Source organism: Neopsephotus bourkii, unplaced genomic scaffold, assembly GCF_033783945.1.
Source record: "Neopsephotus bourkii isolate Nb327-2 ecotype Australia unplaced genomic scaffold, CSIRO-AGI_Nbou_v1 NB_1765, whole genome shotgun sequence".
Taxonomy (NCBI): Eukaryota; Metazoa; Chordata; class Aves; order Psittaciformes; family Psittacidae; genus Neopsephotus; species Neopsephotus bourkii.
The window spans coordinates 1302468-1328540 of record NW_026902239.1 but is presented as its reverse complement, the minus strand read 5'-3'; the positions used below and the strand labels follow the sequence as shown (position 1 = coordinate 1328540).

At 42.9% G+C, this 26073-nt stretch overlaps 2 protein-coding genes across 3 annotated transcripts in view; both read left to right on the top strand.

Annotated features, from left to right (window-relative positions):
• ZC2HC1B (zinc finger C2HC-type containing 1B) overlaps positions 1-26073 on the top strand; it is a gene marked incomplete at its 5' end in the record, with an annotated part of 264177 nt that overhangs the window by 161388 nt on the left and 76716 nt on the right. The window lies entirely within an intron of this gene.
• Positions 4443-26073, top strand: part of EZR (ezrin) — a 35675-nt gene continuing 14044 nt past the window's right edge. Inside the window, exons 1-2 of one of the 2 annotated variants that reach the window (XM_061378241.1) lie at positions 4443-4610; positions 22122-22205. In XM_061378241.1, coding sequence (XP_061234225.1) covers positions 4599-4610; positions 22122-22205 — 96 coding nt within the window. In that variant the 5' untranslated portion in view covers positions 4443-4598. The remainder of the gene's footprint in view (positions 4611-22121; positions 22206-26073) is intronic. The other variant, XM_061378243.1, reaches the window with a different exon arrangement.

The window sequence follows — 26073 nt, the reverse complement described above, 5'->3', positions numbered from 1 at the left end:
TCATTTAGGAACAACCAAAAATGAGGCACAAGCTTTGCACTCTTTTACCTCATATATTCCCTTCAAAAGAAACCCAGAGAATGTCAACAGTGCTTTGTCAATAGATGCTGGTCCACTGTGACCTGAATTCATTGGGTTTTCAATAAGCTCAGTGTGGGCAGTGGGGAAGCAGTTCTCAGTGCAGACAGAACTAGAACTGCTCAGGTCCTTGGCCACGCTTCCTGGAGTCTGACATTTCAGGAATTATAATGCCAAAATTTCAGAAACTGTAATGGGGAACAAGCTGCCTATTTAGTCATGCACAATGAAAAAGAAGCTATTGTCAATACACCATATGGTTGTTTTTCCTCCTACAGCTCTTCCAATTGACAAAGAAAATCCCCCTCTTGACTGTCCTAGATGAGGGCAAATCTCATTAAATCTATACAGCACAGCTAAGAACATGGCATCTTTTAACTACTATACTGAAAGTCCTTTCTTTTAGTTGCTATATCAAATGCAGAGTCTGTCAGTTATTGAGAAGACAGAGTTGGCTACTACTTCCCACTTAGTAAACTGGAAAGTAGCCCCAGAGTAAAACTGCAAACAAACCAGCAAAGATGCTGCAAAACTCTTCCAGCTATGTCTTGTCAAACCTGGATGAAGCTTTCTATATGGAGAAACAGGGAGTTCAGGTCTGTCTCTAGTTGAGACTATTGATTTTACATGACGTTTTTATGGCACAAGATTCCATGTTTCCCAGTTCCAGGATAGTCTGTCTTAGGAAGTTTTCTGTTAACTAAAAATTGGCTGACACCAAGCCTGTTAAGCAAAAAACACTTTATAACTATAGGACTTGGAATTCATAAATGTTTTACATAAAGTTGCAATGTTATTAAAGTAGAACAGGAAAATTAAATGGGTCTTCTCTCTGAAACAGGAAAGGCAGGCTTGAGGAGGATGAAACAGTTTGGTCAGGGGTCAGTAAGGTACAGGAACTGTTAGAGAGAAGAAAACAGAAACTGGGTTCTGCTACTGACCTGCTGAGCAATTGAGATCCTTTCATCACCTCCTCTGCCTTAGTAATTCCTGTAAATTGTTAGTAATGTTATCCTCTTAATAAAGCAAATTAAGAATGAGTGCTGGATCAGAGCAGATCTTAATCCTGTAACTTAAAGGCTTCATTTTGATTTAGGTCTTATGCTTAATTGTGAGGTCTGACTGAAGATACTGTAGTTAGGGTGGCTATAAAAGCTCTCTTGCTTCAGTAATGCCTAAAGTTACCAAGTTCCATAGGTCTTTCAATTTCCCCACCTTCTACATTTGCATCTGCTTTTTTCATATTTGTATTTCTGCCCCAGGCTGTCTTGATGAGGGCTTTGCATCCATGTCATGCTTCCTCCAATATTTCCTCACCCAGACTCTAAAAGGGATTAAGTTTGTAAACATTCTCAGGCGATGCTCATCGGTATTTTACATGGTGCCCAGGCTCCAAAAATTCAATATGCTGACTGTCAGGACACTCCCAGGAAAACCAGAGAACTAAGGGGTTTCACCCCACCTCTGGAGGAAAGGGGAGCCAGATTGGTTGGCATCTGCAAAGTGTGAGTAAGCTTCTGCATAAAAGGGAAGAAACGGCTGACATATACCTTCCCATCCTTTGGGGGGAGGTGAGGAGAGAAATATAAAGGAAGGAGCTCAGAGATCCAGCTATAGAAGAGAGTTTGGTACTGTCAAAAAGACACCTTGCTACCCCACCTAGCTGAGAGTTTAGTAAGGCACCATGCTCTGCAGGCAAGAGGGTTTGGAAACACCCCTAGCAGAAGGCAAAATCCCAACCAGGAGGCAAAGGCTCTCTAATGTGTACTCCAAGCTGGCAGTTGTTCTGGTTCCTTCCACAGAAGACAATTCTTCCTGTGTAAGCTGAGTATGTTCATGGTGGTTGGGTTTGGGTGGAGCGGTGCTGAGTAAGCTGAAAGTTATGGATACCACTGAGGTATCTACCTTTCCCCATGCATTGCAGGTGATTGTGGGAGCATGGCACACCAAGGCTATGTGCCGTGGCAAACAGGAACCTAAAGATTGTATGTTGCCACACTTAATTATTAGTCATCTAAATTCCTTTTGGCTCTAGGTCTGTATAGTTAGGAAGCAGCAAATGGTAAGTGTAAAAAAATAAAACAAAATCAGGGGTTTAAGCTTAAATATATAAATAACATGGAAAAAACCACCTGACTGATCCAAGACACTGAAGAAATTATGATTGAGGTATCGCTTTGGCATGGAATTGCTCCAGCATGGATCCCCAGGGTGATGGTCTCTGAGCCCATGTCGAGCTATGGACAGGAAAGGATTTGGGGAACAGAAATCTCCCAGGATGGAAATGGTCTTCCTATTCAATCTGCACAATACCCTGTTTCTAGGTTATGCAGACACACATACTTGTTCTGGCTGGTTTTTGGTGTGTTGGTTTTTTTTCCCCTAATCACAGCCAAAATCTGGATTTTAAGACTAAGAATGAAAATCTCTCTATCCTTTTCCACACCCCCCGACACCCCCCCCCCCAAAAAAAAAAAACCAAACAAAAAAACCCCACCCTACAAACTAGGGTTCTGAGTGAGAGCTGCAAAAGCTGGGTTCTTACAGCACTCCTTACCTGGAACAGTTGTTGTTTGTGCTTGGCAGCCTACTGAAAACACCACAATAGTTCGGTCTGGTCTGCCTCCAGCACCATCCTACTGGACAAGGCATGAATCCCAGCATAAACTTCTTGCTTAAGAGAAGAGCATGGAAAGTCTTTTCACGAATCATATTTTGTTAAATTAACTGGGCCCAAGTAAATCTTAGTGGAATTGTTTCATCTGAAAATGGAGGCCAAATCTGTTTCCCAAAGATGTTTGATCCCACAGCCCTTTTCTTGGAAGCTGTTCAGCTCAGACTATTTCGTCTCACCTGCTGTTGCAAGCTGCCACCCCCATGCCTCTGTTTTGATAGTAAAGCCTCCCCTAATCCCTGAGGATCATGCAACAGGAAAGGAATACAACTGTGAATTCTCTGAGCCCCTGTCACTGCCGCCCTCCTCTTTGTCTCACAGACCTGACACAGTAATGATTCTTTTATTTCAATGGGGCACTACCAATGGCTGCCAAGTAGACGCTGTGAGGGAAGACACCATTTGGATCTCCTCCAATACAGGACCTATATTTGTTAGGAATGTCCTTTTTGTGACCATTACTCGAACATTCCCAGGCTCTCTCCTGCCCTATATATTTTCCATTGAGTGGGTTGTTAACTGCTTTGTCCTGTGCCTCTCTAAACTCATCCTCTGCCTTTTCTGACCAAACAGCCAGACGCCGCTTCAAGTGGGGATGTCGCAGGCAGCAGCTCGGGTCCAGGCTGTGTGATTTACTTAATTTCACAGCTCGACTGGATGCCATTGCCGGCACAGCAGAAGAGCCGTCCCCTACGGGCCGTTGCCCATGACTATGTAAATACAATGTGCTCTTGCGACCAGCCAGGCGAGGAGATGTGGGAGGCCAGCAGCTCCTGCAGAGCTGGCAGGCACTTCATCTGCGGGAGTGCATTCATGGAGGAGGAGGAAGAAGGAACAAGGGGCAGAGACAGAGACTTTGTCATCTCTGTGTGCCTATAAATTGTTAGTCTGAGTGACCTTTTTTTGTCTTGATGAAGGATCAGGGTCAACTGAAGTATACTCTTTTCACAGAATTTCAAACATTTTTCTCTTGCTCCAATGGCTGAAAACGTGCTTTAATATACAGCACAATCCTGCTTTTTGCTAAGTAGCCCTATCTCCCGACTTTGCACCTCAGGAGACAGCGACTGTTACAGACTAGCAATAAAACCCAAGAAGCGCCAATGCCCACCATCGCATGAAGCAGTAACTCGTGCCCCGTTCTTGGAGGCAGGGCCGCCGGTGAGCCCGCACATCGCAGCCCTCCCTCATACCCCTCTCGTCCCCGTGCCCTCTGCAGGACTGGAAAACGCCGACTCCACCGCGCCCAGGCGGGCCGGCCCTCTGGGCCCCAGCTGCGGCAGGTGCGGGCGTGGCGGCGACTCCCGCTTAGGCGGCCATGTTGCGGTGTGCAGGTGGCGGGGCTTAGCACTACGGGTGAGGGTCGTGCTGTGGAGGGCGCAGGGAGGAGACGACGGAAGACGGACAGCTCCGCCGCCGCTCAGCTGTGCCTGGAGGTTACCGGCCCGGCGCCGCCCTCCGACACCTGTTGCCTACAGTCCGCGGGCGCCCGCCTCTCGCTCTGCAGAGACTGAGCACTCCGGAATGCGGGTTCCCCCTGCGCCTTGGGGACATCGAGGCGAGGCCGCCGGGGGGTGTCTGCTGGCTGGGCGAGGCCGGTGCCGCGCTCGGAAAGCGCCAGGGGGAGCGGCGGGTAATGGCCGGCGGCGTTGAGTCACCGCCACGGCCCCACCTGCGTACTTAACCGCCGCCGGGCGGCTGGCGCCGCACTCGTGGGTTGTGCTGCCGCTGTGGCCCAGAGCGGCTCCTTCCTCACTCCTCTCCTCCTCACGGGGCACTCGGCTGCGGCGAGGCAGCCGCTGCATGAACTTTTGGCTCAGGAGTAGAAGCACCAGCAGCCTTCAAAATGCCGAAGCCGGTAAGCGGGGCACGGGCGAAGGAAGGGAGGGAGGCAAGCAGGCACGCACGCACTCTGCGGGGCCGTTTAGGGGCTGCCCGAGCCTGGGCGCCTGGCGGAGCTGTCATCTGGGGCTGCGGCATCGCGCTTTCGCCGGGGTCCTGCCGCTTCCACTGAGACGGACTGAGTCTAAGTCCCCGAGCTCCCGGTACTGGGACGGGGCTTTTAGGCTCGCAGAAGTTCTCCGCGGTACGAGGAGGGAGCTGCGAGCACCCCCCGCGCCTTACCCGGTCGCTCCAGACCCAGCCAAGCTTTGGGCGGGAGGAGCAGTTGGAGCGGCTCGCTTAAGGCGCCGAGCTGTAACGGGCGGGCGCCAGGCTGCTGGCGGGACAGCGGCGCCTCGGGTGGGCTGGCGCGCCGCGCCTCCCCTTCCCTTCCCGTCCCAGCGCCCCGCGGGGAGAGCGGGAAGGAACGTGGGGAGCAGTGCTGGAGAGGGGGAGCGGTGGATGGCTCCGGCTTCTGAAGTACTCCATGATGGGAGCATACACACCTCCCGAGCAACTCCTGAAAGAATTGCTTCTAACACACTCCCACTTATGGGAGAGATGGCAAAACTAATCTGACTTCCATTTACTATTTGCATGGACCGTGTATTTATGTACAGGAAACATTTATGTGTCTGTAAACGCAGGAGAAACTTTTTTTCCCCCTCCTTGCTTTGTGATCTAAAAGCTAAATATAGGGACTGTTAATGCAGTTCTCCCCAGTGCTCTTTACCAGCTGTTATCAAAACCCCGTTTCTTCTGTTTGTGTATGGGGGTGTTTTGGTTGGGGTTTTGGTTGTTTCTTTTTTTTTTTTCTAATTTAAAAACTCGGCTGTCCTTCCCTCCTTTTTCTTGACACACACCACTCCCTTCTTCCCCCCCCCCCCCCCTTCCCGATCATCTAGTGAGGCTTTTTACTTGTTTTGTTTTAAAGTCTGATGCTCCTCTGTCGGTTAGAAACGATAATTCCCTTGGGCAACCAACTGCCTGATACAAAGCTCTGAGCCGTCATTGGAGCAGACCCACTTTTGAACTCCGAAGAGCGTAATCAGAACAGGTTGTTGTTGCCATCTATTTTCGATAGAGTCAATATTTCTTAAAATGCAGTGCAGTTAAGGACTTGAGTAAGTATTAGCTACACCTTGTGAAATAAGAGTTAACAAGCTTATCTGAAGGGTAATAAGCAATTGATGTTTTACCACCATAACATTATAGTTAACTTACACCCCCCTCCCACACCCCCCCCTCGCAGAAGGAGTGCTTGGGTTAACATTGCAGTTTCTGTAAGCCTACTGCAAATATAAGGAAAAAAAAAAAAGAATGCTCAATCATTTTAAGAACTGTTCAGTCTTAAGGTGCATTTCATTAGTAGGAGGTGATTTATTACTGCATATAAAAATACATAGAGAAGGGACCCTTCTGCAGCTGGAGGAGCAAATGGTTTACAAAGCATGGATATAAAAGGTTGTGTGTGAATAGTCTTTCTCTGCCTTATTATCCATTTGCTAATTGTGGAGTGCTTTGTTGAAATACCCTGGTCAGAATAATCTGAAATCCTGGTTTAGGCGTAAGTCTCACTGGAAGCCATGGATAGGTATGGAGAAGCTCTTTCACCTTGTGGAAAACAAACGGCTGTGTTCATCCTTTTACCTGACATGGCTATGTTCATATTCTCTCTTAGATGGTGATTTTTGTTTATTTCTTGGATGAATAGCCAAGGTTGGTGGTGTAAACCACCTTCTGTTGGGGAAGGACAGGTGTACTTGATAATGGTTTGTGAGACATGACCTACTAGCTGGGATTCATGGACCAGACTGTGTCAATAGTTTGTACAATATAAGCATCTTTTTTTTTTTTTTTTTTAAATTTACTGTTGCATAGGGCTAGTTGCTACCTCACTTTATACAGAAAGGAGTTTTGCACAGGTTATTTTAATAAAGCACACTGCATCCGACTGAGACTGGATTTGGATCCTTCCCAGCCCAGCTCATTTGGTCTTAATACAGCTAAATAGGATTCCTGTCAGTTTGTAGAGAGCAGGGGGAGAGGATGTAAAGCTGTTGCTCCAGAGGCAGAACTGTGCTCAGGACAAATAAAACAACAGCCTTTGGCATGTGTGAGGAATGATGGCATGAACTCAGTGAAGCAGTTTTAGCTTCTGATGAGTATTTGACATGGGTACTAAATATTTATTGCCTATGCTTGTTTGCATGTGTCTTGTCTGCATGGCATAAGTAAATATGATGTTCCTTGGCAGTCTTCATGCTGCTGTGGGTTAAGTTTGACACATCGGTCATCCGTTCTTTACAAGTGAAGATTAAGATGACAGCAGTATTTTGGCAGCTCTCCCCCAGCCCCCAAACTACTAAGTTAAACCTTTATATGAAACTTTTAACAAAAACTGTGCATGAGTGCACAAAGCTTATAGATAATGTTTGTAATTCGTTCTTTCACAGTAAACAGGTAGTAAGTGTATTAGCACTGGAAAGTTAGTGATTTTGTTCTAATTGTATACCAAAGTGAAGTATAGGAAGTCAGCAGTATTGCAGATTCTGTGGCAGCATTTAATCACAATTAGTTGGATCTGATGCATGTTTACAATGCTCGAATTTTAATAACAGTCCAGAAAATAATCGTGAAATAAATACATTTGTTAATATAGACAAGTGTTAATCTATAATTTCATGCAGGCATTCTACCACATGTAACAGTTACAAAATAATGAGATGTCTCTGAAGTAAGATACAAGTATGTAACTGGTACCCAGTTTGTGGAGGGGTTGTGGCTGGGAGGGAGCTCACCAACAGTTCAGATACATAATTTCTATCTAGTCTGTACAGAGGTTCCTTGGGCTTTACAGCTGGTGAATTGCTACATAAGGAAATGCAAGAGATGTCATCTTGTCCAAATCTTGCTGCGTTACCTGGGAAGAAGTGAAACAGTGAATAAACTTAGCCTGGCATCTCTTCATTACTGGAGTGTCTGTGTTGTCTGCAATTTTCATAGATGCATGTTACTAGCTTATTTCTGTTTGACTCATTGAATGGATGGTGTTCCAGCAGAATTATATCCTTCTGCAAAACAAGCCAATCTTATAAATTGTGTCTACAACAGCATGGCTGTGGGCTAATGAACAGTACTTACTGAAAGAGAAGGAAACATGATCTCTAGTCTATAGGCCTGTTCATTTGATCTCACCTAGCTGCATTCTGCTACATTAGTGAAGGTGGGGGTTTTTTTGGTTGAGGTTTGGGGTTGTTTTTTTTGTTTTCTCTAGAAGAAAAATCTTAAAGTTTCATGATAAATGAAGTCAGCTTTTCAGTAGAGTGGTGTAGTGTCACACAAGAACTTCTAGTACTTAGGTGCATGTGTGTAAAACTCTGTAGAGAGGACAGCAGTAAATGCAGTCTGGTGCGAAAGAGAACATACACGTGGATAATATCCAGAAGCACCATTTATTATTTTTTTAATACTTTTATTAATGGCTTGTGGTCGGGACGCAAAGCATGCTCATGAAATCTGCTAATGCCATGCTGTTGATTGGGGGGGTATTATTGATATGGAGGGCCACCATATAAAGGGATTGGAGGATTGATGGTAATAAGGTCCCATTGTAGTAGTTAAACTTAGAGGGGTAGGGGAAAGAAGGTCCCTCACTATATATGATAGGAGGATATGGATGGTGGTAGTATGACTCTCTTGTCCATGTTATCTGCAATGCATAGGGTTTCTTGAATGGAAAGCATTAACAGAAGGTGCTATTGAGATCTTGCTTTGCATACTTATCATCTGTGTCCAGGAGAGAGAAAGTCAAAGCAGACCCTAGAGATGGGTTTTTGGATGACTAGAGGCAGAAAGCCACCTCATGATAAGAGTGCTTGGCAAGTTCAGCCTGGTAGAATTAAACAAGCTAGCTCTTCCTTCACCTGTATAAAATATGAGGAGTTTAAATGCCAAAGAAGAGGAAGAGCTGCTTTAAGCAGAACTTGTGGCTTAAGAGAATTCTAAACATTAGAGCAGTTAAGTGTGTGTGGCAAGTTTTTTTATGGGTAGGCAATTTTAAATTATTTTTTTTATCCCTGTTCTTGTGGCTTTTTTATTGAGCTGTTCCAAGAGTTATCATCCCTTAAGATAAAGTTTGACAAGGACACAATTTAATGCTCCTGCTTGTAGGAGTGGGGAACTAGAACTGATGACTCAAAAGGTTTTTCCCCGCCCTGTGGGGTGTGTGCTAGGCATTGCATGGTTAGACAAGTCCTCCATACCTGTTTGATGTTGAATATACATGAACGCTGGAAAAAAAAACAAACAGTTGGAGACAGCATGCAAGTCTTCAGCCAGACTTTTAGCTGTCTGTGAACAGATTCTATCATTAAAATTTGGCAAATTTCTCATAAGCCAGGCCAGAGATGCAAGTGTTGTGGTAGGAATTTATTCTAGATACAAAAAAATAATACTAATAATTGTGCCCAGATCTTCCTAATTTATTTGTGACTGTGTATCTTCTAACTACACATAGCAGTTTTATTCCCAAGTTCTTCATAGCAGATTGCTGTAAGTGAACTGAAATATCTTTTTTTAGTATCTTTTTTTTTATCCTTAAGTGCTCATAATTAATTAAAATACTCTTAGCTTATGGGTAGCTATAGATTTAGTCAGGAATAAAATCTTACCCTTTCCTTGTAAGTAAGTACCCAATGCAGTGTACTTGATACCAGGAGGAATATACTCTGGTGCAAAATGGGACTGTCAGGAAGCTTCATTTGCCAAATGTGATAACTCCCACACAGCTGCAAAAGGAAGGTGGAGGATTCTATTAATAAGTGTAAAGAGTATTTCACAGATGACTGAAGTTATAAGAGACTGAGCTCACAATTTTGCAAAATCCTGATTTACTACACGAGCTGAGTAAGCGTTTCTGAGGGCTATTTGTTCTGGGATGTTAGCTGCTGCAGAGAAGTCAAGGGTGTTAACTGTTATGTTAGTCACTACTTAAAGAATTTCTTAGCCTTCTTAAGGGGGGAGATAAGCCTTCCTGTTCCTCCCCCTCTCTCTGCCCACGTCTTCCTCTGGCATGAAAAAAGCTGTGGTACGTCAGGACTTTTTTGAGAGTAAGACTTCTTGATGACCACTGAAGATTCAGGCATTGGTGGTGTTCTTGCTTGGCACTCTGTGTCCAAAGAGCTTTATGTGCACTGTAAATCCCATAATCACTCAGTTGACCTTGAAGGAAGGCAGTGCTGCCTAAGATCACTGGACCACACTGCATATTGTGTTAAGTAATGTATTTTAGCTGTCTTGTGTGACTGCTCTGAAGCCTGTTTTCAGAATTAGATAGCATTTAGCCTGTGAGCTGAGAAGTACAGCTTTTTGCAGAAGCAACTGAAATCTGTGGTTTTACTAAGCAGTGAATTGGGATCCTTTCCCTTAGGAAAGGGAGAAAATTATTACTATGTGAGGCTAGAAACAAGGCATAGCTCAGTGTAACAGCTAACCGTATATTGAATAGCTCCATATTGTTCATCCATTCAAATCCAGATTTTGTTTCTTTTTCTAGTTCCTATTTCATAGTGGGGAAAAAGTCACCTGCCTTCTCTGCATCTGCTGTCACCTTTGAGAGAGCATGAGTAGCAGCCACATGCTCAGCTGTGACTGATGAGCACCTGATACTATCAGCTGTCAAAGTAAAAATCCTTAGTCTAAGAATTAACATGTGGGACTCTCATCTTCTAATTGAGTAAGCAACAGAAACTGTTGCTTGATGACTAAGGACTTGTATTTGGCTACCTGCTATATAGGCTCAGTGTAAGAGGTGCTTGTACTCCTGCATATGGTCTGTGGCTGCCTGCAGCTTTGAGAAGGGAGTATGGAATTGCCCTTTTTGGGAGAGGGTTATTGTGCACTTACTTCTCCATCCCACTTTCAGGAGCAAGTGCTGTAGCTATTGTGTAAAACTCAGAGACATCCCTGTTATCATCTCTTGATTTTGCATGAAGACATCACTGTTTGCTGTGGTTGTTCTAGACCCAGTGTGAGATAAGGGTGAGAAAGGCTCCTCTGAGTTTGAAAATGCATGGAAACCCAGTTGATGAATCTTGAGTAGGCTTGTGAAATGGGTCTAGAGCTGCTTGGTTCTTCCAGATCACCATTCTGCAGATGCACAGAGGAGATTCATGGACTGCCTGCTACCTGAAGAAGTAGAGATTTAAGAATCTCACATTTGTACTGGTGTGCCTGAATTTAGCCTGTGTAGCCCAGTAGAGGACTTCAGAGTCTATGCTATAGGATCTGGACTTCAGAGTTCTTTGTGGGAGCTAAAGTAATTCTTTAACATCTAAGCTGAATTCACTTCAGTTGTGAAAGTTTAGCTTGCTTCACTTTTTGTAGAGGTAAGTGGTTACAGAAAGCTCCAGGTGCACAAAGTATGTGGTGTGAATTGGTGGGTGGATTTGCATAATTGATACTCAGTGATGTCAGTGTGAGAGAGGGTAGCTTTCCATGTTAAAAATTGGCATGTTTTCTGCCCCCACGGTGCTCTGGGTATGCTTTGGGAGCCACTGGTGCATATTTGGTTGCCATCAGGCATTCATAGTGAAGAGCCTATGAAAAGTTTAGTCTCGGAAGCCCTCAAGCTATTTTAGGGGTCAGGAAGGAATATTTTGCTGATCCTTCCAATCGCTTTTCCTGTACAATCTATAACTTCTCAAGAACAATATCTTTGTGCTTAGGTGACATTCCAGGACTTGCACTGACCTACCTACCTTTATCTGGGAGCAAATAGTGCTTGTTGCATACCATTTGAAGTACCTTACTGGGAAGTGTAAGCACTGTAGTGTATTGGACGTAGAATGGGTTATTAAGCTATCAGAGGTGATCACACCATATCATCACACTTATAAAGTTCACAAATGCCATGTGATACATTTCACCAAAGTCCGTGAGGTAAAATGAAAGAGACTGATTATGGACATGTAAAACACAAGGGTGGGATATTGAATCAGTAAATCCCTCTGACAAATGGATTCATATCTCGAATGCAGAATGAACATACATCATTACTGAGTAGTGTAACAAGTTACACAAGGCCATTTATCCTTAAGTAAATGGAGTTCATGTTCCTTCTGCATTTTGACTTCTTTCTACAAGAACATGTCTGTCCTTGTAGGTCAGGTGGAAAGCCCTTGTAGCCTAATAGTACACCTCTGGTGTTGGCCTGTCGAAGAGTATTTCAGAGATACGCACCATTGCTTTCCTCTGAGCTGCTGAGGTATTGGAAGTTCCTATATAATGAGTTACTAAGTGGATTTCTGAGAACTTGTCCAGTTTCCCCTTGAAACCATGTGAACTCTTAATGTCCACAGTATGCTTTAAGAAAGGCTGTCCTAGATAACCTTCAGGTTGTTTGTAAAGTTATCTACAAAACTCCTTGCTAGAGCACTACTTGAAAACCTTTTTTTCTTGTTCAGTGGTGATGCCCTGTAGTTACTCTGTTGGTAGAGCAATGAGCATGTGTCCCCTTTTCCACCCTATTCATGTAACTGATGAATCTGTATGCTCTTATGTCCTAGCCTCAGTTAATTTTCTTCCAAACTGAGAAGTTCTTAACTAGCTTAGGAACTTGATCCTTGAATGGAAATTATTCCATTTTCTTTAACATCCTTGAGCTCTTTCCTGTTCACATCTATGAAAATACTGCTTTGTATTCTGTAATGTCTCCATCTGGGAGGAGCAGAGTTGTTGAGAACATTTCTCCAACAGTAGTTCCTGGTCCCCTTAAATCCTCTGGGCATAGTCCTATGAAAGAGTAAATCATAGACTCTCCTTGTGTTCAGACAGCTCACCCTGCTCCAGTATAATGTGGTTTTCTTCCACCTCAGAGCAACAGTCATTGTACCTTGCACGAGTGCTGTTCATGCAGGGTCTATTGAAAGTGTGAAGAGCTGTGTACTGACAGGCTGTGTTGTTGCCTGGTCTCTAGGCGAGCATTTGTTAGCCTTTTGACTCTTTGAAATGCCTCTGGGTTTTCCATGCACATTGGTCTCCACAACCTGTTCCTCTGCATAAGCATTGGAATAAAAGGCAGCAGCATTGGTACTTGGATTCAGGGGAAGCTCTGAGGCTGTTACAGCTTTTATTTAGGTTATTCATGCCTTCAGGCCCTGCCCTTTATGTGAATTGGTGTGTGTCTGTTTCCAAATGAGAAAGCCAAGCAGAGGTATGAAATGGTGTTTGTGTTCTGGATAAAGCCTATAAGATGCTAATTTTTTCTTTTCCCTTGTGAGGATTGCAGAAGGCTCATATTTAGCTGACTTGCATAAATATTGGAGATGTTAAATTATTGAGAAGACTCTGAAATTATAATAAAAGTTGAGATATTAAACTTCTTTATTATCTACACTTGGCCCCATGCTGATGTTTCTGATGGAAGACCCCAAAAGATTATCTAATTTGTTCTGCGCTCTGGTGACTTCTTGAGATAAAGCTTATTTGAGAACTAGTTGTGGGTTCTTTAAAGTTCATGTGTAAAGCCTTAGTTTCACAACTTCATTATGCTCAATTAGATGCAGCAGCTGTCATGATAAAAGTCTACATGTGAAGGACTTTGATCCAGTAGCCCATACCTTCCCTCTGTGTTTATCCTGCAGCTGCAAAAGACCTTCGTTTCTGCAGTCTGTGTTCCTAAATGTATCCTAACATCCATCTGTTGAAGACAAATGGCTCACCTAAGCAGCAGTATTGTGCTGAGCCTGCTGTCACTGGCTTCTACTGTGTGCCGTGTTCCTTCTTTAAAGAACTTACTGCTGCTTGTATACAGATATTCCCTCAATGCTAATAGAGTATTATACAGCATCAGAGAGTCTTTAAAGTCAATGTTAATGTACTTCAACAGAACACCACACACCCTCCTGCTGCTTCCTGACGTTGTCTGTGTTCAGAGTAAACTATTCCTAAGTCCCTCTTGGAAAGTGAGGGCAGATGTTTTGCATGAGAAACATCTGAACTCCCTGAGTGTACTGAGCTTTGTTTAAGGGCAGTATCCTGGGGCCTTTCAGTCTTAAACTGCATTGGTTTATGTCTTGCCAGAACATAGGCCTGTCCCAAGGTAACTTTATATGTTAAAAAGATGTGAATTTTAAAATTTTGGAAAGACCTCTGTCTCTCCCTCTCCGCCCAGTTATTTCTAACTTGAAACAGACTGATGCAGTTGGCTTCTTAGGAGAGAGCTGGGGGGGAACTTTGGTGGGGGGAGAAATATTTTTCTCTGGGAAGTATACTTCCTAGGTTTTACTGAGCAACTCATGTTAACTGTACAGAGCTGACCAGGGGTGGAGGATCTTGGAAGTCTGACTGAGACTGAGGCATTTGGGAACCAGGGCTGTCAGAGGTGCAGCATCACGTGTGCTTGCCACACCTGCATGAAATCTTCATGATCTTCTGGCATGCAGAACATTATTGCTTGACCGAAGATAAAGAACTGAATTACAGCCATGGGTGCTTCTCAGTTTTACATGCAGATGCCTGCTATGCATTTATTATATGCTGACAGAAGATATACCAGGCTTCAGTTAAGGAAACTGAGATGTGCAGAAGATGCCATCTAAATTACATGCCTATCTAAACTAAAAAGGCTTGAATTTACAGTCTAGGATTATCTTCATGTTTAATTATAAGGCAGACTTCATGTTGTCTCACGAAGAAGAGTCAAGTGACCTGGCTGCAAAACCAAATTCAGTAGGCTGGCTTTCTTGTGATCTGTTCGTGTATGCTGGCAGGGAGAGGGAGGTTTGTCCTAAAGATTCAACCTGCTAAAACTGGAATTTCTGGATGACTCCCTGTATCTGGGTGTTCAGGGTTTTCCTGCCCATGTGAGCCCTGCTGCCTGTCCTGCCCCCTTTCATTCATCCAAAAGAGTGTAGCTTTCAGATTTCACTTCAAAATTGGTTTTGGCTTCTACTCAAAGTACTTTTTCTCTGTAGAAGAACTTATTTTATGTAATTTGTTGCAAGGTGCTTTCACTTTACATGAGAGCAGCAAATATTTGGGTTCTTACTGCCTTTAGTAAGCTTAAGAAATTTCAGGTAAGTATAGCTGATATAGTTACTGCTCCATAAATACTGAGGATTACTATTAAAAATACAGTTGTACAAGCTGTTGCTTGTATTAGCGTTTAAGCACTAGTAGTCAGTATTAGCATTACTAACATTGTACTTACTGACTAGCAGTTAAGACTAACAACTGTGCTGGGCAATATTAAACTAACCACTAGCTTCTAGATTATTGTATAAATGATATTTACCCTCAGTGGTATTTCCTCCTCTCCAGGAAGGTGAGCAAGGTTCTAAGAAACAAAGACCAGCCTACTTAGCTCCAGTTGTACCTGCTGCAGATACAGCAGTACCTAACTCTACTTCATAGACTTGCAGGAATTCCAGTGGAACGTGACTTAATGCTCCCATTTATTTGCAAAGAGGAAGCAATGTTTAACACAATGAGATTTGAAATGGAGCGTGTCCTTTGATTCTCAGTCAGGTCTTCTTGATTTAACATGGTATGCTGAGAAACTGGGTCAGTTAAATGGGAGAAATGAGCTTGCCTTGTCAGTCAAGTGGATGCCAATGTCCCTATTTGTGTTTTGTGAGCTGATGAAGCTGCTTTCATCCTTGTTAGCAAACTGTGTGCTCTGTAGTGTGGAAGGGAACGCTTGGGACTCTTTCGCTGTCCTGTCATTGCCCTCTGAAATGCTAGGTGTTGGGCAGGTAGTTCAGAAAGTATCCTGGCATGGGAGCAGGAGAGGAATGTGTTAAAGGCTTGCTTTGGTGAGGTGTTGTGCGTCTCTTTCAGGCTCCCTTAGGAATCATGTTCTCCTCACAGAAGAGTAATTGGAATTTGGAGGTTTGCCATTTGCCTTTTCATTTTAGATTCTTGGAGATCCTTTAAATTGGAAAAATGTAATGCCTATATAGTATCCCAGTATCTTACCACTGCAGCAATTACTGATTCTTTTCCTGTTACCTAGCCTGCAAAATAAGAGGGTTTTTGGGTGGGGTTGTTTGGTTTTGGGTTTTTTTTTCCCCTCATTCTGGGTTTAAAAGTTCTGTCTTCTCTATAAGTACACCATGTTACAGACAACTCCTCTCCTGTTTGGAAAACATCAGCACTATGCTAGTGAACCAGCCCCTCTGCCTGAAGAGAAGGAAGAACACTCAAAACCAAAACAAAGCACCAGCCAAAAAAGCCCTGAAATGCTTAACCAACCCAAACCCACCTGACCTGCAGATAATTGCAAACTCCCCTTGATTAACTTGCTCCCTTCCAAAAGAAACATTCAAATTTGGGTGACAGCATTCCAACTGGTGAGTCTTCAGGCAAACAAGACAGAATAGTTGCCTTCTGACCTGCATCCGGTGACAAATACACTCAAGAATGTAATTTTTTCTTCTATGCAATATCATCACACCAGGAAATGTGGTGCTTTTCTGGGCATTATAATAGACTATATGCTTGTCTACAGTCCTGCTGTGTGTAGCCCATTGTTTGCAAGCCCGTAGTTTGTTCTTTGTCTGCCTCTTGTCCATTCTCACAACTCCAACTATAACACCTGCAACTGTACCAAGACCTTTGAGGTCCATCCCTGTCCTGAAGTTTCTGTTTTGTTCTTGACTAGGTGCTGTTTGTGAACCTGTAAATGCACTCCATCTTCCAGGGACTTGTGACAACACTTAACTGCATTTTCTTACTCCCTCCACCCCAGCACACTCTCATCCATCCCCCTTTCAAGAACCTGGTCTGCCATGGAAAGGTCAGAATACATGTCCCTGCAGTAGTTTCAGCAAGGTGACAGTGCTGAGCTTAATTGGGAAGGAAATCATGCTTTGGCAGTCCTGCAGCAGTAAATCATTTGCTTGATATTCATGACACTGTCTCTTGCTTTGACAGAAGCTATGGATAATTTAGTTGTGCAACTTGTCATTCAGTTGTCATTTCACATGGCTCAGATTTGTTGTATGCCTAGTCTGTCATATGGGATCCCATCAAATACGTTAACAGGTGAAGTTCAATACATCAGGCAGGTTATTCTGTTGGAGAAGAAAGAGAATTGGCTCAAAGTGATATGTTCTTGACACATTGATAAGTGCTAAAGAATAACATAATACATTGAACTAATACCTCTCCAATTGTTTGGGTTATTCGCTCTGCTGACCCTCCCAGAATTGCCCTCTATGCAGTCTGACTATTAGCTGTTGACTGAAATAACTTGTGGAGGATAGAGAAATGCAGACACTGAAGCTGTGAGCAGGTCACCTCTGAGCTCTGGAGCCCCTAGAGGTTTTTGGGGTTTTGTAGTGTTTTTTTTTTTCTTTTCTTTTCTTTTTTTTTTTTTTCCTAATTGAAGTTGAAAGTTTTCCCAGAAGAGTTTGCAGGAGCTGTGATTACAGGTACTCCATCAGTTAGCACAATATCTTCCTTTATTGTTGGGTCTGGAACCCAAGAGCATTAATGTATGGAAGGTGGAAGAATAAAGAGCATTTTCAGGGTCCTTCTGATGCTGCTACATGAAATCACTTTTCCTATTACCAGACTCAGTGCACACATCTATGAACAGGTCTGGTTGCTAAGACTGAAATGAAATTATTTTGTCCATGTAGGTACATTGCAAATCGGGGCAAAAAGCTTGTCTGTTGTTTGTTACAAGTACAAGCTTAATCCTACTGTTTTCTTAAGAATATTAATAGCACCACTTTCTTGTATTTGTTATTAAGACCGCCATAGTCCTCCAGCACAAGCATGTCCATGTTCTATATGGTCCCCTATATGGTCAGTTCACGTATGTGCAAGAAGCCTTAACAGGCCTGCATGCTGGTTTTCGCAGTACATGCTGTGCAGGTGCAGCACTTCAAAATGCAGTTGATTTGCTTATGTGTACTAGCTATTTGCCTGGTATTTCCAGAGGTCCAGTGACTGAAGAAAGAAGGCATTCCTGTCTAGGTTTCTCCACCATGATACTGCTAATTGCTACCACTTAGAAAGACACTTCTCTAATATTTGCACTTGTAAACCTGCTATTAAAGAGGCTCTGGTCTTTATCCTTCCTTGAAAAGAGGAAGAAAACATTCCTGAGCATTGTCTGAGGCATTTAGAGCTGCATAATATGATGATATGCAACACATTAAATACTGGTTTATCTTGTGTGTATGGGTAAAAGTTGGTATTTACTGCCCTTTATCTTACACATTCACTGGAAATAAATTGTGTGGTATTTTAAATGACTTGCACAACTTCATGGTTTCACTGAACCATTTTATTATAGTGAATTAAGTGAACTTAAGAAGCATTGAATTTCATGTATCAGGGTAAAGAATATCCATGATGGCTTACTATGTGTGAGGGCTATGGGTTGTTTTTTTTTTTCTGTTCTGCCTTCCTTTTCCCCTACAGTGTAAGATGGAGTGTTTGCAGTGGAGATGTAGTATCAAGATAACTTCAAAGATACCGTGTTGCCTGCAGCTAGAGGCAAATTCTGGACCAACAGAATATGGCTCAGGAATCAAACTTAAGGGGGGAAGAAAGAGTCTACCTGTGCATGCATAGTGCCCAACGCACCTGGAAACTGGGCATGTATGAGAGGAAGGGGTTGAAGAGGCAGTGTCATCTTGGGCTCCTACCTAGGTGCTGGATCTTACACAGGGAAGATGTTGCCACTCGGCTAGTTGGCAGTGTGTTCCTTCCTTAAGAGAGAATGTTCTTCTGAATGTTTTTCCAATTTGAAATTTCTAAGTTAGGTACTGTATGGTGTATGGTTTCTGAAAGGTTGCAGTGCCCCACAGGTTGGTCTACTGACTTAACATTAAAACAGATGTGATTTTTAACAATGATAAAAAAAAAACCAACCAGAAAGTAAGAACAAATGCGTGACTCAAGGACATTGCTAAGGCAAGGAAGATCCCATTCTAACTACTATAACTTCTAATACAAGAACATTCCATAGTGTTACAATTACTTAAACTGTATTCTGAAGTTCACTGCAGTTTCAACTTTCATCTTACTTCCACTCTCTTGTCCTAGTGGGAAATGTATGTAACGTGTTACAGTCCACCCTGAACAGTTTGAAGTGTGGAATTGTTATAGTAAGTTCTAGTGTTTCTGTTGTCTTTTATGATTCATGAAGCTTTTTTCCTTTAAATGCAAATGGCGTTGCCTTTTCAGTGGAGTGGTTGTTCCCCTCTGGATCAAATTTGTTAGCAAATTTATGCAACCTAGGACAGGGAAAGAGGAAAAACTTGTGTTCTGTAATGTTTCCTTAATAACCTTCTAAGGCCCTATTTGTCATTCATTTCAAGTATGTTAGTCTTGGACATGAAAGTATAATGAACGTGTCATGAGATTTACTTATTGAGAAGGAAGTTACGTCTTATTGTCTAGGATTTCTAGCATGCTATGTGCATTTGAAATTCCTTATTTCATGTAAAACAGCCATGTGCTTTGCTCCCTTTCCACGCACCTGTGCTCTGAAACAATAAAAAACTGATTTCTTTTTGGTTATGACTTCAGTTTTGTCCTGGGGTACTGCTACGACCTGCCCTGCCTACTGCGCAGGGTAAGCAGGGCTTCACTTGTGAAAGTCATCTTAACTGTGTCTTGTTCTTTTTGTTGCTGACAGAAATAAGAGTTCCTTGTTTTCCGCCACAACAGTATCTTGAATTGGTTAGCACCTTGGGTTTTGATTTAATTATCCTGGCTCCATGGAGAGTTTTATGTGGTCTGAGCTGAATGCCAAACTGGTTGTGTGTCAGCCTAACAGACATATGAGGGTTTCTCCAGACTGTCTAAATCAGGGTTTGAGGTGGCTTAAGCTCTGGTTGTCTGCTTCATTACCAGCTTCTCTTGTTAAAAGCTTATGTGGAGTGGTTGTAGGACATCTGTTCAGAAACACTGTTAAAGCTGTTCTTCTGTAAATCAAGGCAAAGGTTTGGAGATGAGAAGCAAGAGGACTTAATATGTCAGGAAGGAGACTCAAAGGATTTTCCCAGGCAGTCATCAACCCATTGAAGTGACAACTGCTTGAGGCCCTGTCTCTCCTTGCTCTGACTGTCATGTGGCTACCAGCTTCTGTAAGGGCACACCAGGGAATTCCTCTTGATCCTGCTGGTTGTTCAGCCCTTTGAGAACACAGAAATTAACCTATACCACATGCCCCAAGTGTCCTTGAAAGCTTTTTGGATAACCAAGTAGTCATGTTCCTGCATGTTTATGGCTTTAAATGATTGAAGTGGAAAGCTGATTACTTCAATTTTTGGTCTTAATGCTAAAATAATTCTTAAAAGATGTAGGAGGTAGATGGCTTTAGCACTAAATAGCTCACTAACTAGCCTATCCTTTAAGAAGGAGAGTGCATCCAGAAGGGTCTTTTGGGGTTAGAGTAGTGCAAGGTATTCCCCTAGACTAGGGAGTTTACCTTTTCTTACTAATAAATATCTGCTAAGGAGACACAGAGTAAAAGGTTCATCAGCTGGAATTCTGTGCTTGGCCAACATCCTGCAGGCTTTCTGGTAAGGAATGGGAAGCACATCCCCTCAAGTTGTTCGGTTTGTAAAGTGATACTTATTTTATATCCACTGTGGAGTTTCAGTGCAGAGTACAAATAACTTGTACAAAACAAAACTGTAGATTACAAGCATGTTTTCTCAAAGGGGGTAGAAAGGGATTAGAATATGATTAGGGATTTGTTTTTGAGAGGGATTAAGCAACAGGAGTTTTTTAAGGTCACATTTTCAAATTGCAGCCTTGCTGTTCCTGAGAATTTGGTATCTGAACTTCTCCTCCCTTCCTACACTGCAAACACTGTTTGGGAAACCTTTGGTTCTTAAGGCAGAGGAATAATGAAGCATGGATCTTAAATGCTACAGTTGGGAAAAGGAGTTCTTAGAAAACCTTTATTGCTTGTTCTTTCTTCCTGCTTTTAGAGGATTTTTTTTTTTTTTAATGCTAATTTAAAGGACACTGCTTTATAAATACAGATTGAAAGTGACAAGGCACCCACGTAGCTGTCTTCTCTGGTTCAGTTCTGGGGTTCCATGTCTTGGAAACTGCCTTCTGTCATCTTTCTATAGGAGCATCATCTGGGAGAGAGCAGGAGAAAGAAACAATTCAGTAAAGGCTGAAAGACACTTGATGCCTTCATGTCTCACTGAAAACAGATGCAAAATTTTCTGTTTGACTAAAACTAGCAGAGGCAACTTGTTTTGTTCGCAGTTCTGTGTTAAATGTAACATTGATTTAACCTGACATTTATCCTAGAGTTTAAATATACTTAAGTGGCTGGAAACTGCTGCAGTGTCAGGGCTTTGTAATGAATGATTCTGTTTCTCTTCTACCTGTTCCTCTCATTTCTTCAAATGATGCCCCGCACTGGGCATCAGTGCTGCAGCTGTAGCAGGCTCTCCTGGGCTGTTCTGTAACATTGCATTTCTAAAATGTTGAGAAATTGGCTTTCCTGTTATCTGGCATTATGTTTACATGCCCGCTTTTTCTTCTCTTTCCTTCAAAATACCAAGCCACCAATCTGACTTGCTAGTAAACTCTATTACACGATTGTCCTAGAGTGGGGTTTTGTGTTTGTTTTGGGGTTGTTTTTTTGAGATACATTGCAAGCAGTATAGTCTCCTGTAGTCAAGAACAGTTGGAGGTAATCCTGCCCCGATTTGCCATTTTTCTGGTCTTTATGCTGTTCCGTGCAAGCTTAGTTGCTGCTCCTGCCTCCTGATTAACTGCTAATGGACTTTTTCTAGTCATTAAACACTCATGCCTTCTGCATACACTAGTAATCTCTGTCTTGCAGTCTACTTCTGCCATTGCAGTAAATCTGGTTGTGTTGTTGCTTCACTAACAGCAATAGCTTTATGAACTCTTGCCCTGTAGCGTCATTCAGTACCTGTAACTGCTGGTTTTATGTGATGTGTAGACTTTTTTTATGAGGGGAAAGAATCAACATGTATCAGGTTAATGCTGATTGCTTCCTAAGAAAAATCTGAAGCCTTTTGCCCTTAAAACCTCAGATTAATGCCAGCTCTAATACAAATGGAAGTTAAATTATAAGTCTTAAATTTAATTTAGTCATTAGGGCCTTTTGTAAGCCAAGGGGATTGCCTGTAGGCAACTGTTGTGTGCTTGCAGGAGCCATTATTCCAAGGGGGTTTAGGCCTGGAAATGGTCAAGTCAGAAATTCCCTCTCATTTAACTAGAAGCTCAATCAAATTCTGTTTTGAGTGGGAAAACCTGCAGAGCAATCTGGATAACACAGCAGAGTCAGTCCCCCAAATAAGTGTGCAGGTGTGGTAACACAAATCTAATTGGGGCTTAAGTGTGTATACTAAAGAGGTTACGGTAGTGCATCGAAGCATGGAGACTGTACTGTACACAAAGTACTTTGTTAACACCAAGAAATAGCTTTCAGTAAGTCTTAAACAATGCTTTTTGTTTTTCTCCTTAGATCAATGTTCGAGTTGTTACTATGGATGCAGAGCTGGAGTTTGCCATCCAGCCAAACACTACAGGAAAGCAGCTGTTTGACCAGGTCAGTGAGGTTTGGTATGGGCTCTTGTTTAAGCTTGGAGTACATTTCAGACTATAGTGTTTTCTTAAGACTGGATTCCAAACCTACCTTTCTTTCTTCTGTCTCCTAATCCAAGGGCCCTGGTCTGAGCTAAGAGCTCTAAATTTCATCACAATAAAAGAAAAAAAGCAAAAATCCTTGCAGGTATGTTATGTTCCAGTGAAACCTATCTCCCTAGCAGTGTTAGATGGTAAAGTGTCGTAAGGGATCTAAAATGTCTATGCAGCACAGGTAGCATGTAAAAGGTCGCCTCTTGCTGTGAAATACAGCTTGGAACTTAACTGAATTCTGAAGTTGAAATGTTGTCCCAGAATCAGGTCTTCAGAGGGCTGACAGACCCATCAGAAGCTGGGTTGGAGGTAGCCACATGCCACAGGTGTTTGCCAGAATACTAGAAAACCAGTAGAGTTTGTGATCACTGTGCAGCAGCTATAGCAGCATGCCTTGTAAAAAGCCTCTGTGCAGCAGGATTGAGCAAAGACTTGTCCAGCCTGCTCCCAGGGGTTCGCAAGGAAGTGGAGGGCTAGCCAAGACTCTCCTCCCATACTGCTATTCTTCCTGCTGCTGTATTAACAATATACAGTTCTGTTTGGAGATGGACCTACAAAGGTCAAATAAAGACAACTAAAATAAACAGAGTACTCTGTAAAACTGTTACTCTTTTCTTGGATAGCTTGCTCTTAAACCGAAGCAAGGCTGAGATTTCAGTAGAAAAATTTACTGTTCTGGAATTTAAAAAATAAAAAGTTTGCTTCTAGCTATTACTGCTGGAACCCTGAAAACCAAACCAAGAACAGATCTATGCAGACTTCAGTTACACATATTGAGCTGGTTATGAAATGTTGCAGCAGTTCGTTTGTGCTTCTCCTCTCATCTCCTGCTAGCCTTGGTAGCAAGGGATTGCTGAGCTTTAACTCAGGTAGGCAGAACTGGCTAAAAACGTCCGTTCCTTCTGAGTTTTTGTTGGTACTGTTTCTTCTTTCAGTGAGCTACCTACAACTTGCCATGCTTTATGATAACTCTGCACTGAGAAGTGCTTGTCAAAAACAGACAACAAACAAAGAAACAGAAACCAAACACAAAAGCCCAAACCCCCAACAAACAAAGGAAAAACATTTAGTGGGTCCTTGGAGGGAGTGAAAGGAGGAAATCTATAATTGCTGCAGAACTTCACAGTACAAAATAAAGTACTACAGACTGTGTCTGGCATTAAATCTAACTTTTATTTCTTTGGATTATTAATGATATGGGATAAAGTATTCATTGGAAATTTGGTGAAGTGCATATGAAATGTGCATTTGCATGGAACCAGCCTTTGTGTTTGACTTTCCATTCACTGCTGATCACCCTTGTATCAGGGTAACTTCCTCTGCCAGCCCCTTCCATGTTAACCCAAACCAGGCAACTGTGGTTTTATCTCTGAGAGTGCAAAAATCCAAATTACTAAAAGCCAGGTTTTTAAAAGCAATACCTTAGATCAGACAGTGTAATTGCATCCTATGTCCTTTATGACAATGACTTCCCCCCTCCCATATAGTCACTAATGTTTACAGCTATTAAGAGTTGGGTCATCTCTCTGGCAGAAGAGAGACTTCTTTCTTGACCTCCAAAGATGAAGCACAAGATCTTGAGAACGTGGAAAAAGGTGGGGATGCTTTGGTTCCAAGATACTTGCAGCTTGCTGTCTAGATAGTTCTGTATTTCTGGGGTCTGCTTGTTGCAGCATTTATTACTGCTATTGGGATAGATTGTCACCTCATGAAGATCTGCTCCTTGCATCCCATAGATTGGGTTTAAAGCCTCTGATTGAAAGTTCTTATCCATAGTCCATACCTTGTTATGGTGTACTTCTGCATATCAAGAGAAGACTGAGGTAGAAGTGCAGAGCAAAACAGGGGAAGGTCAAGACTGTATGTTTAGCTGCAACTGTTCTGACATCCCCTCTTCACTTCTGCTGTGCAAGCCTTTTACTAGGCCCTTATCTTGGATGGAGTTTACACTGAGATAAAGCCTGTGGAGGCAACAGGTTTTCACAGGTATGGGGAGTGGCCCAGCTTGACCCACCCTGAGAGGAAAAGGGCGTTGAAGAAGCAGGCTATTTTTAAAAACCACAAGATGATTTCTTGGCTCGAGCTGTCAGCCAGCAAGGCTGCTCTGGCAGTGCCCTTGAGCTTTAGGCTTTGCTGTCATATAGGTGTATCCTGCACGTAAGGTGAGTTATAGCTCACTTTTATGGAAGGGGAGAAAGAGTGGAAAGCTGTAACTACAGAGTTCACCTCTGCTCAAGCCAGACCTGTGTGGAGTTTATGCTGCAATGATCTGAGGTGTCCTGAGACCCTACACAGCTGTGGGCTCTGCAGCTGGCCAAGAGGGAAAGATGCTCCAGTGGAGGAGAGTGTGCCACTGGTGGTGTCTGGGAGTGAATACATTCCTGGCTGGAATGGGAAGGCATAAGATTTGCTGCTTTGTGCATTTTGGGGCTGGGGGGATAAAGTTGACTCCCATCTTGACTGTGCCTTGGTTCTTAGTTCGTCCTTGGTTTGCTGCAGAGGAGGTTTCCAGACCGCTTCCTAGAATATAGGTGAAAATGTTCATGACATTGTTCTTTGCATTGGAACTCAAAATGGCCAGATACTGATGTTCAGCTTAATACATTCTCCTTCCTTGTCTTTCGGGTTTGGGAAGAACTTGAGGGCCTACAACTTCTGCAAGTTTTCTAACTTGATTTGTAGAAGAAGTGTACTTTTTCTGTTGTAAGAGACATTCAGAGGGAATGGCCTGATAACTGCTTGATTTATGCAGCTCTATTTTAACAAAGTTGCTGCACTTTTTTGTGCAACAGGAAGTACCCCTGCTCTTCTGCTGGGTTCAGTAAAGCCCAGCTCTGACCCTTCTAAAAATACATGTAGCTGTCATAAACTTGCCTGTTCTGTGGGGAAACGAGCTGCTTGGGGGGAAGAGGGGAGGGGAATTCTAGTCCAGTAAGGGCTGAAGTGCTTTTCAGACCCTAGATCTTTGAGGGGCTTGGGAGCTTTTGTTTGGGTGGCTGTAGGGTTTGCTTGATTTTCATTTTCTTAACATAAACTCTAGTTAGATATGTCTGGCCCTGCTGAAGTAGAATGTGTGAACTGTACCCTACTAAATAGAGCCCACAGTGTGTTGCTATGAAGCTGTCCTGTTTCCTCAACTAGGCACTGGTTTCTGTATCCTTAAAACATTGTATTTGCTTAGTGACATTTTTCATACTACTGTGTGATCTTCTTGGTCTGCTCCTGTCGCTAAACTTCATAGATTGCCTGTTATCGGACAATGTCATACAAACAGTAAGTCTCAGTGCTAATCAGAATGGTGCCTTTCTCCCCATCTCTTTTATCAATCACAGGAAGCTTCTGGCTTCCAGATACAGACTTCTGGAAAATATAGGGGAAACGTAATGAAGTGTCCTGAAATCATCTTTTCTCTCAAGTCTGCTCTCCAGATGGAGTGCCCAGCAATACTGTACATGGGGACAGTGAGGCAGAGCTGACAGCAAACTCCTGGGCTGTAAGAACAAGCAGTCCAAGAGCAGGAGGAAGTCAGGAACTTGTTAGGCCATCTCCACTAAAAAAAAGGAATGTCTCCAAAACAGGACTGTTTTCACTAGTAAGTGTGCCATCCAGTCAACGGATGGTGTACCCAGGGATTTCATCTGGTTAGGACTAACACTGTGTGAAACTAAATCTGGCCTGGTGTTGAGCCATTCCTATGTTTGTGTCCTCAAAAACCAGTTGTGTGAATTTTAAAAAAGAATTCCCTTGGCTGTGACTACTTGCAGCTTGTTTTAATTCTC